This window comes from Caretta caretta, chromosome 12 (assembly GCF_965140235.1).
Source record: "Caretta caretta isolate rCarCar2 chromosome 12, rCarCar1.hap1, whole genome shotgun sequence".
In the NCBI taxonomy this organism is placed as follows: Eukaryota; Metazoa; Chordata; order Testudines; family Cheloniidae; genus Caretta; species Caretta caretta.
The window spans coordinates 40,044,808-40,061,232 of NC_134217.1; the positions used below are offsets into that span (position 1 = coordinate 40,044,808).

Consider the following 16,425-nt stretch of genomic DNA (forward strand, 5'->3'; position numbering starts at 1 on the left):
AGGCCCCCAGCACTCTGGGATCATTACAGCGAAGGTGTGAGCTGGGAAGGAAAGAGTGAGCTCATCCCACCTAGCACACTGGCTGCCTTTGGAGAGACAGGGCACTTAGTCTAGGGAGAAGCATCCACTGCACTCAGGCCACCTTCCTGCCTGGGGCAGGTGCTCACTGATGTATTATGGGGTGCCAGGTAAATGCCCTTCTTTTCTTTGTGCAACTGGTTTCAGCTCCCTCCTCCTTTAGCCTTACGGTCAGCTGCCCATTGCCACCCTCCACCTCCTCCCCAGTCATGGCACTGGCAGGCATTACATTTGAAAAGGACGTTAACACTGAGTCTGTAGCAATAAATATCTCAGTATTGGGGAAGAGAAAGAGAGACTTCAAAGCAATCTGTTAAAGGGTGGTCAGGAACAAGGCTCTGAGGAGATGCCATTGTGGGGCTCCCAATGATTCTCTTCTGTTGGGGTCCAGCTCAAATCCCTTTTACAGCATTTTTGTTTTAAAGGATTCTGCAATCAGCACTGAGTTGAGAATGTTGCACTCAGAGTATGAGCCAGAATAGAATCCAGGTCACCTTCCTTGAGCTGGATTGACTCTGCAGGGCTAACCAACGTAAAATGTTTTTGGGTCAATAAAGCAGAAGTAACTTACAGACTCACTGGGAGTAGCTCTAGTAAGAAGGAGAGGCAGGCCACATTCTGCAGCCTTTTCTCAAACTGACTAGCACTTACTCAGATCCAGTGAGGGACGTTTGTAAAAAGAATAAATATTTGCCTGTGATTTAGACTGGTGCTGCTGCTTCTCTCTCTCTCTCTCTATATATATATAATATAGCCATGAGATTGTTTGTGGTGTCATGTGCAATCTCAATTGTTAAACATGAGATCTGGCTGCAGTCTGAGGGAGTGTGTGTGAGCTGTGTATTCTATCCTATTCTGGTTTTTGTAGGTTTTTATACTGCACTCATCACCATAGTATCTAGCGCCTTCCAGCTATGTATTAAGCAGTGTGACTAATATTTGTGACATGTTTTTTCTCCCATCCTCTCCCTGGAGGAGAAGTATGTGCAGTGGATTGGTTTGGAATTGTTTTATTATATACAGTATAAAATTTGTGCATTAGTTCTATTTTCTGTATACCCACAGATGCATATGTCGCTACATGTTTCTATTAGAGAAGCCAAGACCAAAGGAATGCACCTTGTCCTAGGAGTGGAAGGTGATGAAGTTTGTGATGATGCTTAGTTCCTGGGGGAGTTCATTTCCCCAGTGTTGCACCTGCTCCTGAAAAAGCACTGTCTCCTGCACAGACAAACTTTACCTTAACTGTAGTTCCATTGTGCCAGAGGAGTGAAGTTGTCAATGTGACAACAGGCTACCACCAGTGAGTCCTTGATCTGCAAAGCACCAGACAGAGGGCTCCCAAAAGAGACTGCAAAGTTTGCATTTTATTTTATTTTTACAGATAATTTTAGTAAAATATAAACATCTGTTAGCGTTGATAAAGTAGGAAGATTCGGTTTAGAAGAGTTCCCCATTCTCCCAACCCTGCATGGCATATGGTGGCACCTGTAATGTTGTTTGCTCTGCTTGCCACTGTCATTCCATGACATTTTTAGTCAGGCATGCAATTCCACACTTGCATGAAAAATGTTGTTCTCCAGGTGGCGTGACCTCACACATTCTGTGCAGGAGAGGTTGTTCTACAATATGGTGTCCTCCGTGTACATTCGGGGACTGGACAGAATCATCCCATGGGCACAGCTGGCTTGGGCAGACAATGTGTGCCTTGCATATGCAGATGGCATGCCACCATTGCTTGCTAAGATTGTTTCTCTGCCTGAAGAAAGTAAGAGGTGAAGTTTCAAGGGTCTGAGTGATTAAAATAAAAGTTAGGTGTGTCAAAGTATGCTAGTATAAAAGTTGTGCCCTAACGAGGAACAGCTCCAATTGTTATTTGGGGGGGGGAGGGAGGTTTCTACAGTGCTTTTGGATTAGTGTTAGCAGAGTTGAATAGTTAACATGTTGCACCTTCTCCAAGGTGCAACGTTGTCAAATTTACACTCTGCAGGTCGATTTCCCATGTTCTTGGCTGTCTGCTTCTCCTTCACACGTGCTTTGCACTGGGTCTTTACGCTATGGTTTTCACTTCCATTGTTTGACACCTGCCACTGCTTCTCTATTTAACCCACTTGTAAATGTGTCTTACAGACTCCACTCTGTTCCCAGTCCACAGAGGATATGAGTTTTGTTACAGCCCCACCCTGCCAGTTTTAGTTCAAGCCATTTAACAGCTTGTGTTTTGAGTGCCGGATGGCCCCACTTCAGTTCCAGGTATGTCAGCCAAGACGGCGGCCAGCACAGCTCCAGGGCTTTACATCTCTATGAGCCTCCCCACAAACTTGAATGCAAGTTTGGGATTTGGGAACAATTCCACTTAGAAACCATTTTCAATAAACTTCTGGGGTCTAGGAACGGGTCACTCCCATGGGGGCTCATCCTCTGCCCCCATTTGTCTATTTTATTCAGCTGCTGCGTCCTGTCTGCCATGTAGGTGGGGAGCTCTCCGGGATAGGGACCATCTTCTTCGTTCCATAGGGGCACCGTGCCTGGCACAACAGATCCCTGGTCTTTGACTGGCGTTCCCAGACGCTCCCATGCGATACACAGGAATGGGCGCAGCACACGAGTCTCCGGGGTGGGGGAAGGCTCCTTGAGGGGCATCGCTGGCCGGAGAAATGCCTGCCCCAGACAGGGCCTTGCCCTGGAAGGGCCCGGAGGGGTTCAGGCCAGCTGCAGGTTGCGGAAGCTCATTGTGACGAGGCTGGGCGACCAGAGCGTGAGTGTGAAGGAGGAGGACGGGGGGCGTGGTGGGTCATAGGCGCCTCTGTCAGCCAAAGCCCCAGGCATCGGGGCTGTCCCGATAAAATCGGGGCATCCGGTCCCCCGTGGCAGGGCTGCGAGGTGACGCCAGCCCCAGCGCTCCAAGGGCTGTGATGTCACAGCAGTGACGTCACCGAACAGTGACGTCACCGGCGCGGGAGGGGGTGTCACCCGATGCCACGGGCCTGGGGCTCACCCTGAGCTGGGCCAAGGCGGGGGGGGGAGTCGCGACCCCCCCGCGGGCCCCGCTCAGCTGCGCTGGTTCTACCCGGCCCCGGAACCGCCGGCGGCGGCCCCTGGTTTCCGCGGGGACCCACTTCCCGGACGGACCCGGCCCCGGCCCCGGCCCCGGCCCCGGGCGCCGCCCCCCTCCGGACGCGGCCCGGCAGGTGAGGCCCGGCCGGGGGGGAGGGGAGGCCGCCCCCCCTCGCCCCTGGCGGCTCCTGCCCCGCCCCCATCTCCCCAGGGTGCGCTTCCCGAGCGCCCCCTGTCCTTGTCCTCCGCCCTCTCGGGGCGCCCCGGCCTCCCCCCTCTCGGGGGGCACCTGCCCCGGCGCTGCCCCCCCCCGGTGCCTGCGCGCCCGGGGGGGCGGCCCGTGTCCTGCGCCAGCAGTTGTGCAAGTCCCGCTGGGGGGGGTGTCCGGGGGTCGGGGGGGGGCGGTTCGTGCTGTCTGTGCCCGGGGGGGCGGGGGGCGGATCGGCGCAGTGCCTGTGCTCTGTGCTTGCCTGGAGGGGGATACGCCAGCCTCGGGGGGGGGGCCTGGCTTCCATGCCAATAAAATATGGCAACAAACAGTAACACTGAAAATACAAACTGTTTTGAAGTTTTTCCACACCTCTTTAAATAAATCCCACCACCCTGAAACCACTTCCTCCAGTCGCAGTGTGCATCCCCACATCTTCCTTCTCCTCTGTCTGGGGGAAATTCTCCCTCCTTTTCCTGATCCACATTTAACAGGAGCCCCCTGGGATTTGTTGAGTTGTCTAAATTTCTGGGTGGAAGTGCTGACATAGAGCTGTTTGGGAAGTTTGAAAGCATCTGGTCTTTCTGCAGACAACAGATGTGAGTTTCTGTTAGTTTGAGGGAAGCGTTTTTTTCACACACTTCAGAGCAGCACGCAGGCTGATGCAGAGGAGACAACGGCAGAAAGTTATCTGGTGGCCAGCTTGTGCTTCTGGTTTGATCATGCTCTGGGACGATGGAGCACACTCCTCCTTTTGCAAGATTAGTTACAGTGGCAAGAGCTGATCTTGGAAGAGATGCAGTGATAACCACGTGTCTGAGGTCAGGATCAGACCCTTTGACTAGCTCAGCAAAAAGTGTGTTCCTCAAGTCATCTAGTGTGTTTTTATAATTACATTTGTATTTATACTGTGACCAAGGTGAGATTAGATAATGGGGATTTGTAGAGACACATTTGAAAGAGGAGATGAGTTAGAGATGGAATAGCAAGGAATGATTTAGGAAAAGTTTAAGCAAGAGATAAATTTCTTAGCAGTGAGGGAATTTGTGCACTGGCATGAGCTTTCTTCCTAGGGTGTAGCTGGACCACTCTTACTAGAGATGTTTGAGAGATGGCTCAGGGCCTAGGAGTGACTGAGGTCACTGAGTGAGCCTTTGTGTCCAGTCTCCAGCAGAGTCATAGGTGCTAGAGATGCAGCTGACCTATGTTACTTTGTCACCTCATTCATTCACAAAGATCAGAGCAGGGCTGCATCCTGGAAGATGTCTTCTGGTGTTTTGTGTGGTCTAGTTTCAAACGCCTAAAGCAACGGGCAGTGTTTTCTCTATAAATTTGACTCGTAAACTGACGGTATTGCGGGTTTACAGCGTAGAGCTGCTGAGCCCAGTCCCTTTTTTGCTCCTTCAGCAACTGCTGTGCTTCAGCATAGGAAAGAGAAGCGTGATGATGGGGCGTGTTGTGCAGGTGGAAGAATACGGGTAAGACTGTAAATAATGTGAGGGCGTCTGTAGAGAAGCTGTGGCTTGCAAGGAAATAATCCATCAGTTACTTTATGCTTATGCTTAATTTCATTTTAACCGGTATGTTGTTTTCCTCCTGAAAGACTGAACCGTAGCATCATCTGGAATAAGTGACAGGTTTCTACTTTAAATCCCAGCTGGGTTTCCTAAAAGGATTTATACCACCATCTAGTCTACGTATTGTTAGTGGTCATGTGTGAACAATACATGGTTATTAGTGTCTTGGAAAATGAACTGACATTGATAAATCTGTGACAGTTACCCAGTTACTTTGCATTGTACTGTGGCTCCATTAGCATTCTGAGATCACCTTTGTTTGCTTTTTACTCCTAATTTGAGAGCTGTGAGGCTGGCTCCTGTTTTCCTACCTTTAGACCTATAATTTCTGGCTGAGTAAAGCATTGGAGTGGGGAGCTGGGGGATGGAAACACTGTCTAGGGTGAAGGGAGAATGTTAACTCCTTATGTATCAGTTTGTTAATCCCATAGTTCCTGCTTCTCTGGCCAGTCCTAGCTGGTTTGGGGTTGTATTCCCCTCCCCACCTTCAATTGTGGTGGTGCATTATCGTGTATAGAATTTGGATCCCACAGTTGCCCATAATTACCACTGTCTTTTCTGCCACTCATTGCAAGGCTTTGTGATGTCAAGAGCTGGGGTGAAACCACCACATGTACTTTCACTTGTTACCTTAGCCATAGTAGGGTAGGGTTTGAACCTTTCTCCAAAGACAGAAGCTAGTGCATTGACTTGCTGTCTTGCTCCTGCAGTTCCCATCCCACAGCAGCAGGTCTTGCACAGCTGTGCATTCTTAGTCAAATTTGATTCCGGTTTCTGATGTAGCGCTCTGAAAAACTGGTAAAAGAAAGGAATCTGCCCCAGCCCTTGCCCAACTAGCACTGTCCAGCACTTCTGTAATACTATACACAGTTGACACAAGTTCTGTGAAGTCCATAAATGCACAGGACCAGTGAAAGCTGCTGCTGCTTATTGTTCCATTAAATCTGCGCTGGCACTGTGGTGAAAAGAGGATAATGTAAGTCTCTGAAGCTGCAGTTTTGAAGTGGTGGCTACACCTGGCTCTTTGAGCTTTACACGGGAAACCAACTAAGCCAAGTGTCGTTAATGATACTGGCTTGGAACTCTCTGCTCTTCAGTGACACCATGGAAATGCAGTCAGTCCCAATTAACACCCCTGTTAACATTCCGTATGTGCTCTCACCAGCAATCTGGCCTTGGGGCTACTAGTTAGAAAGAGGTGATTCTGGTTTTGCTAACAGTTTATGTTGCCTTTTTTTCTTTCTTTAAATTCCTCTGTAAAGAGGAACGTGAGAAATGGAAAGATGTTGTGCTGGTGTTGCCTGTTTCGTTTTTTCCGTGTCATTGGTGTGTGTCATGTGCGTGCAGTGACCACACCTCGTAGTGTACAGCCCACTTCCAGATATCTCTGCACTAAGTCACGGGCTTCATTGCGGAAGTAGAAATTGAGGTTGTTCCGCAAAGAAGTTTCTGATTTGGGAAATTTCATTGGTGTGGATGAGAGAGACAGGAAAGCTCACGGCTGCGTCTATGCAAAAACTAAATAAAAATCCATCATTGATGGTAGGTGTTAGCAATGGGCATCTGAGCTGGTGCCAAGCACAGCTGAGCTGCACGGCATTTGGATTTTCCATTGATCCAAAGTTGCCAAACAAATTCTCTGGTTATTTGTTGTTTCTGCTACTTCACGCTACAGGGGGCTGTGTGATGGTTTCGGAGCCCTATGAAGTCAAATGGCCAGTGACCCCGTCCTTGAATGCAGCACTCCTACATCTTTTCCTTTTTGTGAAATGAAAGTTTAGATTCAGTTGGACAGAAGATGGCTTGTTTTAGTTTCACTTTAAGGATGCTTCACTTGTTGAGTTAAACTTTAATAGTCACTGTTACATAAGAAGCAACATAAAGTCCTTTCTCTCCTGCCCTTTGCCATAGCCCTTTCCTTATTTTTCTTCCTCTCCTTGGCTGGGTGTCTGTGACAATCAGTGTGTGGCTCAGGACAGCGTCAACCAATCAGAGTCTTCCCTTTCTTCCTACTGGGCCTTATGGTCCAGCTCACAACCACCGTTCCAGTGTTAGCAGTGCCCTGGAGACCCTCTTACTCACAGCTCTAGCTCAGTTTCTCCTGCACCCTTCTGTAGCAGTTTCTTCCTGATGCTACCAGTGTAGTGTCACTCTGCCCTGCCACTGGAGGAACAACAAGCTGCAGCCACTACGGTAGCACAAACATATTGCTTTAAAAAAGAAGTGGCTGATGAATAGCATTTAGACATTCCTAACATTTGTCTCCATCGCTGTAAAAACAAGAGAGTCTTTTTCTGAACTTCTCCCACGAGAGAGTGGACTTTAATGTCATCGTGCAACCTGAGCAGAATGTGTAACTCTTATGCGAGCCCATAATCTTCCCCCGTAACGGTGGGGACTGTTGCTTCATCCCAGTTCCCTCGTGGATGTTTTTCTACGTTTCTGAGCCTTGATACAATTTAACATGGTTCACACACACTGTGTAGGAGAGGTAGTAGGTGGGGTTCAGTGGTAGGGTGCGCGCCCGGTCAGGATAGCGCTGCACTGGTAGAGCTGGTGGTTGGGGGGGCAGCCAGCCGAGCTCATGCTGCCACGTTGCCTGGCTCTAGTCAATGCTGTTAGTTTCCTGCTGTCCAAGCTTTATTCAGAAATGCTGTAACAAATCCCACAAGTCAATAGTGGTGGGTATTTGCTTGCTTGCTTGTTTTCATTTGGAAAACCAGCTGCTTGGCTGTAACGTATGGTGGCTGCACTCTATGCTGTTTCTGCCTACTCTGGCTGTTGTGCCCATTCTGTTAATGTTGTGTCATGTAGGTCAGAACCTTGTGCCTTATACAGTACCTGTGATGATCAATCAGATCAGAAGGGGGGACAGGCCTCCTTTGCTTATTTTCTTCAGTCATTGGAAGTGTTGAGTTGCTACAGGACGGCATCAGTAAGCATTAATTACTGTGCTAAACTCACTTGTTAAAAATAAATGCTTTTTTAATGTACATTTTTGTATTAAGTTATATTGTGATTTAGAGATTCCACTGTGAGTGCTTCGGGCTGTCTTCCTGCGTGTGTAGGTGGGGCCTAGCACCTAAACAGGCTTAGAATGAAAGCTACCCCCTTTTCCTTTGTGTGAATATTTTGTGTAAATTCCTGGATATTCCCACTCCCTGCTCATTGGTTCACATAATTTCTCTCTGCAGCATCGAGTCTGATCAAGTAATGCTGGCAGAATGTTGGGCTCCTGGATATTTTGCCATGTGAATTTACCCATGCGATGTCTTGTTCACGGAGTACACGGCTGGAGGTGGCCTGCCTGTAGATGGAGGAATGTTGGACATTTCAAAAAAGGCTTGCATACCACAAGAACATCATTCAGTGCTAGGGTTACCCCCGTCTTCACCAGAGCTTTGGCTTTTGGTGATAAAATTGCCATCATTGATCAAAATGGAGAGCACACATACAGGGACCTTTACACTCAGAGTGTCCACTTGTCTCAGCAACTCTGTGAAGTGCTCGGGTGTTCCAGTGGAGACCTAAAGGAAGAGCGGATCTCGTTTTTATGCCCTAATGATGCCTCATACGTGATTGCCCAGTGGGCTTCCTGGATGAGTGGAGGCATAGCTGTTCCTCTGTACAGGAAACACCCAGTGCAGGAACTGGAGTATTTCATCCAAGACTCCCAGAGTAGTCTAGTCATTGCCACGGAAGAATATGTGAGGGACATAACCCCTAGTGCTGAGAAACTGGGATTACCTGTTCTGCCACTCATTAACTCTGGTAGCAATGGCTGTGCAAGCGATCGGGCTGTGGAAGCATTCCCCTTGGCAACTGACTGTCCTGAGTGGAAAGATAGAGGAGCCATGATAATCTACACCAGTGGGACTACAGGAAGACCAAAAGGCGTCCTTAGTACCCATCAGAATGTGCAAGCTGTGGTGAGTGATACTTCCCTCATGGTATACTAATGGCACGTTATTGGAGGTCAGTTTTGTTCAAAAGTGACTAGTGATTTGGGGTGCTTCCTGCTGGGTGTGCAGCTTGAGCAACTGCACTCTGAAAATCCAGGCCCCCCTAAAGTGTCTCAGGTTGACACCCAAAACGATTAGTCATATTTGAAAATCTTTACGGGTATGTATGCACTGTGGCTTAGGCTCTCGTGGGTGGGCGGGTGCTTTCCTGCAGGGGTGGTAGTGACTCTATAAGTTGCCTGTTTTACTAGTTGCTTTTCTGCAAGATGACTTAAATGTATCCATGCCCCTCACTGAAGTATAATTTGATCCAGCACGTCACTATTATGTAAAGTCTGTGCATTATTTAGCTATATATCCCCAAGGCAAAAAATCCATTAGCTATCTGAGCCAAAAAGAGTTAGAAGTCTAAAGGAGTGTTCTGATTGCCTTGCCAGTTCAGTGTCGCTGCCTGCAGCTGATAAAATCACACCATTAAGGGGAATAAATACACTGCATCTCAAAGATGTGGTATCGGACTAAAATGGTTCTAGATACTCTGATACTGTGGTGAGAGGGGCAGTATAAGAACCTAGACAGAGAGAACAAGGGCTTGACTGTATTGAGGAAAGACTCTTTCCTCACAAGCGTTCAGATCATTTGGAAAGCAGACTGAACAGTGGCTGTGTCTGGCAGTTTGGTGCAAAACACCAGGGTTGTAGCGGCTGGATAAAATCTGCCCTCCCCACTACAGGAAGGGGGAATGGAATTGTGAATGACACTACCAGATTCCAAAAAGAAAAGGAGTACTTGTGGCACCTTGGAGACTAACAAATTTATTTAAGCACTGTTCAAATACCTTTTCTTTTTAGACAAGCTGGAAATCACCTCTTTGACTGCAAAGGTTAGGCTCTGAAAGGCATTGTCCTGCCTAAAAGGGCTCAAACTCGAGTGCTTTCGAATAATTTTTTCTTTTGGAAGCTTAAAATTAATATTTTCCCAGTATTGGGTTTATTTTCCTTTCTATTTATGAACCATTGACTTCCTGCCCCCAATTTCTATTTCTCATGGATTCTAATAAGCCAGCACTGGTTAGCTTCTTTTTGTCAGCAGCATTATCAATGGTGTCAGCAAAGTTTCTTAGATAACTATTGTTTCTGCTGACTCTGGTTGTGCAACAGGAGGTTAACAATACCTAAACAGCAGCTATTAATTTCTAATTTTTTGGCAACATAGATAGAGTTATAGGTGCCTGTATTTATATACATATGTATTCTATAGATGCACAGAATGTTCCCATTCAGTTCTATTTTTATGATAGATGCTTTTCTCATGTTGGTCTCAAAGAAGAGACCCCACTTTCCTAGCATTGATCAAAGGGGCTATAGGTCTTCCACCGTGCAGGTTCTTGTCTGTTTTTTACTGGTGACACTTTCATTCGGACACCTATTTTTTCCCATTAATCCCCTGAATTTATGTTCACATTCAGGGCCCGGAAACTAGCCCAGGGAGGGACATGCTGCTACCAGCTTAAACAGTAGAGCTAGGGTTTGAGCTGGGGCTCCTGAATTAACCATGTTTTCTCTGTGGTTAGAGCTCTGTTCTGTGTCTGTGCTGGTGGCTCACCGTGTCCTAATGCTGGATTGTATATTTTTTCCCCAAGGTAACAGGGCTGGTTGACAAATGGGAGTGGACAAAGGAAGATGTTATCTTGCATGTGCTGCCTTTACACCATGTCCACGGAGTGATCAATAAGCTGCTGTGCCCTCTTTGGGTGGGAGCTACGTGCATCATGCTACCTGAGTTCAGCCCTCAGAAGGTAAGCCTGGAGGGAATGTGTGTTGGCTTTGAAATTCATCAGCAAAACCCCATGCATTCTAATTAGAGTAAGTTTGGAGACAGGGTCTTAAACAGTTCTAGCCTATTTAGCTTTTGGTTGCGTCCAGGTCATGAATTGTCTTGTTAAAAAGACTTTGAACTGAATATTCAATCTGGGGCAAAGCAGCTTCTCTGGGTGGTTTTAACTTGTTTGATTATTAAACTGCTAATAATCCATAATATTACACTATGCTCCTTGGTAACGCTAGGAGGTACATGCTGTCAAACCAGGGCACTACACACAGAATAATAACAGAGTTAATTTAGGATCAGGAAAGATGAAAACATAATTTACTCTCTTGTTTTGTCACATACTGTACCTTAGCAATGCATTGCCTCAAACACTTAACGTTTGCTTTGTATTTCCATATTCAGTAGCTCGCAGTAGCCCTTTTCTGTGTTAAATACACTCACACTCAATGTCTTGTGTGGTATGTTGCTGGTGTTAGAGTTTCTGGTGCCCCAGGTGAGACTAATACAATGATACTTGATATTTATATGCAAGCTCTGCTTTTCATCCTCCAAGCTCTTTAGAAACATTAGTAAATTCATCAAGATTAGACTGGATAGCAGGTTCCTACTCTAGGCCACAATGGGAAAGAGTTAGCAAAATTGAAACTTTTCAGAGTCCCTTAGGAAAGGTGGTGGTAAGCAGACTGTCCTCATCAGATTACGAGCAGAGATGCTGTTAGAATGTTGTTTTCCTGCAGATGCAGGAAGCCCTGGGCCTGGTGCTTTGCTCTGCTGTGGTACCTTGGCAATGCCCGCGGTTTTAAAGGGGAAAAAAGTGGTTGTAGCAGAGTGTGTGTCTGTTAATGGAGAAGAACACATTTAATCTGTTTCCACCTGGGATTGCCTTTGCCACCGTTGTGATGGTGCTGCTTGTTTGTAGAGTCCCTAAGGCTGGTCCTGAAGAAGAATTTGGGAGATCACTCTGGTCCATCCTTTAATTCATTTAACAACCTAACTACTGTGGTGATGGGTCCTGTAGAAGACCCTAAGGTAGGGAGATGGGTTTGTCTTCTACCCAAAGTGTGTAAATATCACTTTGTGAACAATGTGCCAAGCATTGAGACCAAATGTGATTTGAGGAGAGACATATGTTTATGTTCCTCTTCCCTGGAGACAGCCCCATCCGGTAGACTGGTGAGAAGGCAGCAGTCTGATAAGAACGTGTGATCTAAGTGAGTCTGACAGAAATAGGTGAAGAGAAGATAAAGGAAGCTGGAGCACTGGACTCTAAAATGGCCATCCTTTGTCATGCATGTGGCATTCACGTTCCAGGTGTGCTGCAGGTGTCGGGGCTCCTGTATTCTCAGAGCTAGGGGAATCATTTCCTTAAGATAAGCTGAAACAGGATGGACATTAAGGTGGCACTATAAAATGGAAAATCTTGGAAATCTTCTAACCTCAATCCCAGGTTCCTTCGCTTGTTGCTCACTTCCTGCTACTCTGAGCCCTTGCTGCTCAGAGATTTGGGCCCAGCTGCTTGTTGGAAATGCACCATGCAAGATCAAATAAATACAACTTGAGAAATGCCTGGCTATGCCTAACCCGCTCCCCCCCCCCACCCCCCATGTAATGCCAAAGAGCATGTGAGGGGAGGAGTTCAGGATAGCTTAGGTTGTCATTGCAATACACCTTATAACTCATCAGTTCAAGCTCTTCTGGAAAGTGATGTGGGAATTCAACAAGCAAATAAAATATAGAAGGGAATAAAGTACAATAAACAACAGTGCCGAACGCTTCCCCTCTTATTTCATGGCAGGCGGGGGAGAGGGGGATTTTTTGCCATGCAGTCCCCATCTCCTTGCAGAGCTATGCAGAGCAGCAGATTAAAGTTATGCACTTCAAGGCGCTGGTGCCTCAAGGCCTAATTCTGCTTTGGTCAGTGGAGTTACTCAGCGTTAATACCACTGTAGCTGAGATTGGAATTTGGCACCGGTTCCTTTGTGGCCAGAAGGCTCAGTGTTCAGTGAATAATTGGGCTTTCAGGTGCAGATGCCGGCTTTAAGTGGGAACGGATGTGTGCATTTTCTGAGATTACTTCTTATAGAAGCATAAATTGATAATCAGTCCTGCAGCCACCCCAGGGTAAGACCAGGACACACATATTACTAATGAGCAGCCATGGTCAGAGGCTTTTAAAATTATACTGTGCTCTCTCTGTATGCTTCAGGTCTAATAAGGCTACGTGGGATATATAGAGAGATATGAGCAAATGCAAGAAATCGTTGTCCTGTTCACTTGTCGAACACAGACGTGTCTGACTCCTTTCACTCTCCCAGGGAGTTCTCTACAGCCCATGCTGACTTCATTTTACACTTTCCACCTTGAGTCCCCCACAGCAGTCACCATCCTTCCAGATGTGGAGGAATGGAAGGAAACCTCCATCAAAGCCTGTCCTAATCTGGTGAATGGCATAAGAAAATTCCTTCCCTGAGGGCTAAGCATGCTGCCCCCACAGCTCCTGCAGTGAGCAAGCAGTCAGGATAATACCCAGCAGTAGCTGGCCACTGGCTCTGCCCAGCATTAATATTTCAATTTAAATATATAGTGTATGTGCATAAAGCGTTTCAGATGGATACAGGTCCTCTTTGGGGTATGGCAGCAGGTTTAAAACAAACCAAAGGAAGTATTTCTTCACACAACGCACAGTCAACCTGTGGAACTCATTGCCAGAGGATGCTGTGAAGGCCAAGACTATAACAGGGTTCACAAAAGAACTAGATAAGTTCATGGAGGATAGGTCCATCAATGGCTATTAGCCAGGTTGGGCAGGGATGGTGTCCGTAACCTCTGTTTGCCAGAAGCTGGGACTGGACAACGGGATGCATCGCTTGATGATTACCTGTTCTGTTCATTCCCTCTGGGGCAACTGGCATTGGTCACTGTCGGAAGACAGGATACTGGGCTAGATGGTCTGACCCAGTGTGGCCGTTCTTATGTTCTTGGGGTCCAGTCTGAGTACTGTTCTTCCCTTGATATTTAAAATCACTGCATCCTTAGCTTCCCCGCTCCAGTCCTTAAAGTCTTTGGGAAGAACCTTCTTTGAAACCCTCACCTCAACAGAACACACAGACTAAGAATATTTAGCATTTGCAGTGCTTGACAGCTTCCAAATACTGTCCTGACCTATTGCAGAAGGCAAGGCCTTGGTGCTTTGCTAGCTTTGGTGATACACTGAGGCAGCTAATTGCAGGCGGGGTCAGGGTGAAGAGCACACTGATAGTCCTGAAGCAAAGCCAATCCAAAGCCCCATGTGCATTTCTCCCCATCCTGTGGCATCTCATGATTGATTGTCCCTTGTACTCTTGTATTTCTCTGAGCTGCTCTCCGGACATCTGCAAATCAATGAGTTGATGCTGAAGAATGGGCTCTGCTGGGAGGAGGGGGATGCTCAGTCCTGCATTCCCCAATCAGATTGCTCAGTGAGAATTGACAACCAAGGGCAAGCGAGGACTGCGCTGGAGGGGATCCTTCACTTTGACCCAGAGGGCTGAGCTCAGGTGGGGCAGTCTGCATGGAAAGTGATGCAGGAGCAGTGAGCCAGCTCCATTCCAAGAGCTCTCAGGTGCGGTCGGGCCTCTGAAAGACATCATTTGCCTTTTTTATTGTTTTCATTCCCTTTATTTTTCCAAGGGCCTCCCCTGGGAGCTGAAAGTGGTTTGATCGACACTACAGAGAAAGCACACGAGGGTAAAGTAGGCTTTCTTGTGGAGTTTAATGCAAGCTTCTTTTCAGTTCCAGTCGATTTTCACCAGCTGTTTACAAAATGCCCTTTGCTACCAAAATCAGCTTTCAGAAAAGAAGCACAGTTTCAGTGGAGGATTTCGCAGAAGGAGTCTGAGTTTTGCTGCTTTTTTTTTCTTCACTGCACCTTGAGAAAACAGTCAATTACAGTGTGATGTAAAGAAACCCAAATGGCAGCTAAAACACTTGACATACTGATCAAAACAAGGCTAGGAGCATACTCTAAATCTGCAGCAGACATATTTAGCCTTGAGTGATATTGGCATGGGTTCAAGAGAAACCACAGCAGCATGCCCAATGTGCCTTTGGTTTCTAATGACTAACACTTCATTATACAAAATAAATACTTTATTATTTCAGTGTTCATTAAATTACATAATTTGTGGCGTGCCTTATAATCTGAGATACAGGTGCCAGTCTGGTTTAGTTGGTGCATTATTTCCTCTTAGCTAAAAGATGGTTCACGTCTCAGATAAAGGCTTGGTTTGCATCCTGTGTAGTGTGGTGTTAGGAGTTGTTTTTCAGACCCTTCTGCCTGGTTCTGGCAACTGCCCAGGAGGAGGTTAAAGATCAAGGTTCTGGAACGACCCCAGTGTCCTGGCCAGCATTCCCTCTCTACCAGCATCTGATGTCCGAGGCTGCATGTGAGCTATTGTGAAGCTCACAAAAGGACTCATTAAAGTGTACTGAGATGCCTCAAGCATGAAAGTTGCTTCATAAAATCAGATTCTCTTTATTAAACGAAGACGTATGTTACTCTGCTCTAGCTACTATACCTGTTATAATTCACTTTATAGCACCATCTGTTAAGAATGTCTTGGTTAAGCTTATTGTAGCATCCTTTTATTGTAAGTTATTAAAGAATATAGCTGCATCTATTAATCATTTGTTAATAAAGGGTTTATAAATGGACCCTTAATTCCCACCATTGCTTTCTGCTCCTTTCAAGTGGCATTTTAAGTACCTTGGTGTGTGCTCCTTTGGGAACGTAACATGCCCCCGTGGAGGGAACTGGGCTCAAGACACACACTCTACTGCCTCTTGGGCCAGTGGGGCTAGATATGTAATAGAAGTAGCACATTCCACGCATGGGGTGTGTGTCTTATTGCACTGGAGTGACCTTTCTGTTTTTCTTGGGAACAGTGTTACGTGATCTACAGCGAGCCATAGAAACTTCCTCAGCCACATGGAAGTTTGGCCTGAAATTGGGAGAGTACAAGGGAGGGAGATAGTGAAAGGCTTGTAGGATTCCCTCTCCAGAAAGTACTGAGAGCAAGTGTCGCTCTGACCTTTCATCCGTTTTGTTTTGTAAGTGAATTTAGCACAAGGTAACTTCCAGATTGATAGCCCTGGAGAATGAAGTCCTCACTCTATCCAAAGGAAAGATCCTGTGTAGACAATGACAGCCCAAGCTTCTCATGCTACTCTCGCCAATATGCCTCAGTCTTGAACTACAGGGGCCACTGTTAGGTCTGAGAAGCAAGTTCCATGTCTCTATCATTGGACCCCTTTGCTGCAGCTGCCCGCCAGGGTGCAGGTATCATTGCCTTCTAGCCTTGTGCAAGAGAGTCTGTTGTCTTTGCTTTGCAGGTTTTTTGTCTGAATGTCTCATGGAAAAACAATCTAATGTTGAGCAGTTCTGTAGAAGTGTATAAAAATATGAACAGTGCATGCCCTCGTCCCCTGGAGGGTGTATCCGGGTTGGCTGCATGATTAAATGCAAGGCCCACTCTTGCCGTCAGCAAAGCCCCTTGTAATGCAGCCTGTACTCTGAGGTCCTTTGTTAACAAATACGCTGATACGTAGATTTCTTGGCCTACGTTTTCAGAAGCGACTAGTCATTTGGGGTGGCTGAGTTTTTGGGTGTCCAACTTGAGACACCTTAAAGAAGGCTGATTATCAGAAAGTGCTGAGATCCTGTCATCTGAAAATC

At 46.8% G+C, this 16,425-nt stretch overlaps 1 protein-coding gene and 1 long non-coding RNA gene across 3 annotated transcripts in view; both read left to right on the forward strand.

Moving 5' to 3' along the window:
* The first annotated feature begins 3,195 nt into the window (after positions 1-3,195).
* Positions 3,196-16,425, forward strand: part of ACSF3 (acyl-CoA synthetase family member 3) — a 108,926-nt gene continuing 95,696 nt past the window's right edge. Inside the window, exons 1-3 of one of the 2 annotated variants that reach the window (XM_048816495.2) lie at positions 3,196-3,269; positions 8,115-8,849; positions 10,525-10,680. In XM_048816495.2, the coding sequence (XP_048672452.1) occupies positions 8,145-8,849; positions 10,525-10,680 (861 nt within the window). In that variant the 5' untranslated portion in view covers positions 3,196-3,269; positions 8,115-8,144. Of the gene's footprint in view, positions 3,270-4,141; positions 4,165-8,114; positions 8,850-10,524; positions 10,681-16,425 lie in introns of those variants that run through there. The other variant, XM_048816496.1, reaches the window with a different exon arrangement.
* Positions 10,689-15,404, forward strand: LOC142068681 (uncharacterized). Its single transcript, XR_012664614.1, has 2 exons — positions 10,689-14,248; positions 14,382-15,404. It is a non-coding gene; the product is annotated as an uncharacterized LOC142068681 (long non-coding RNA).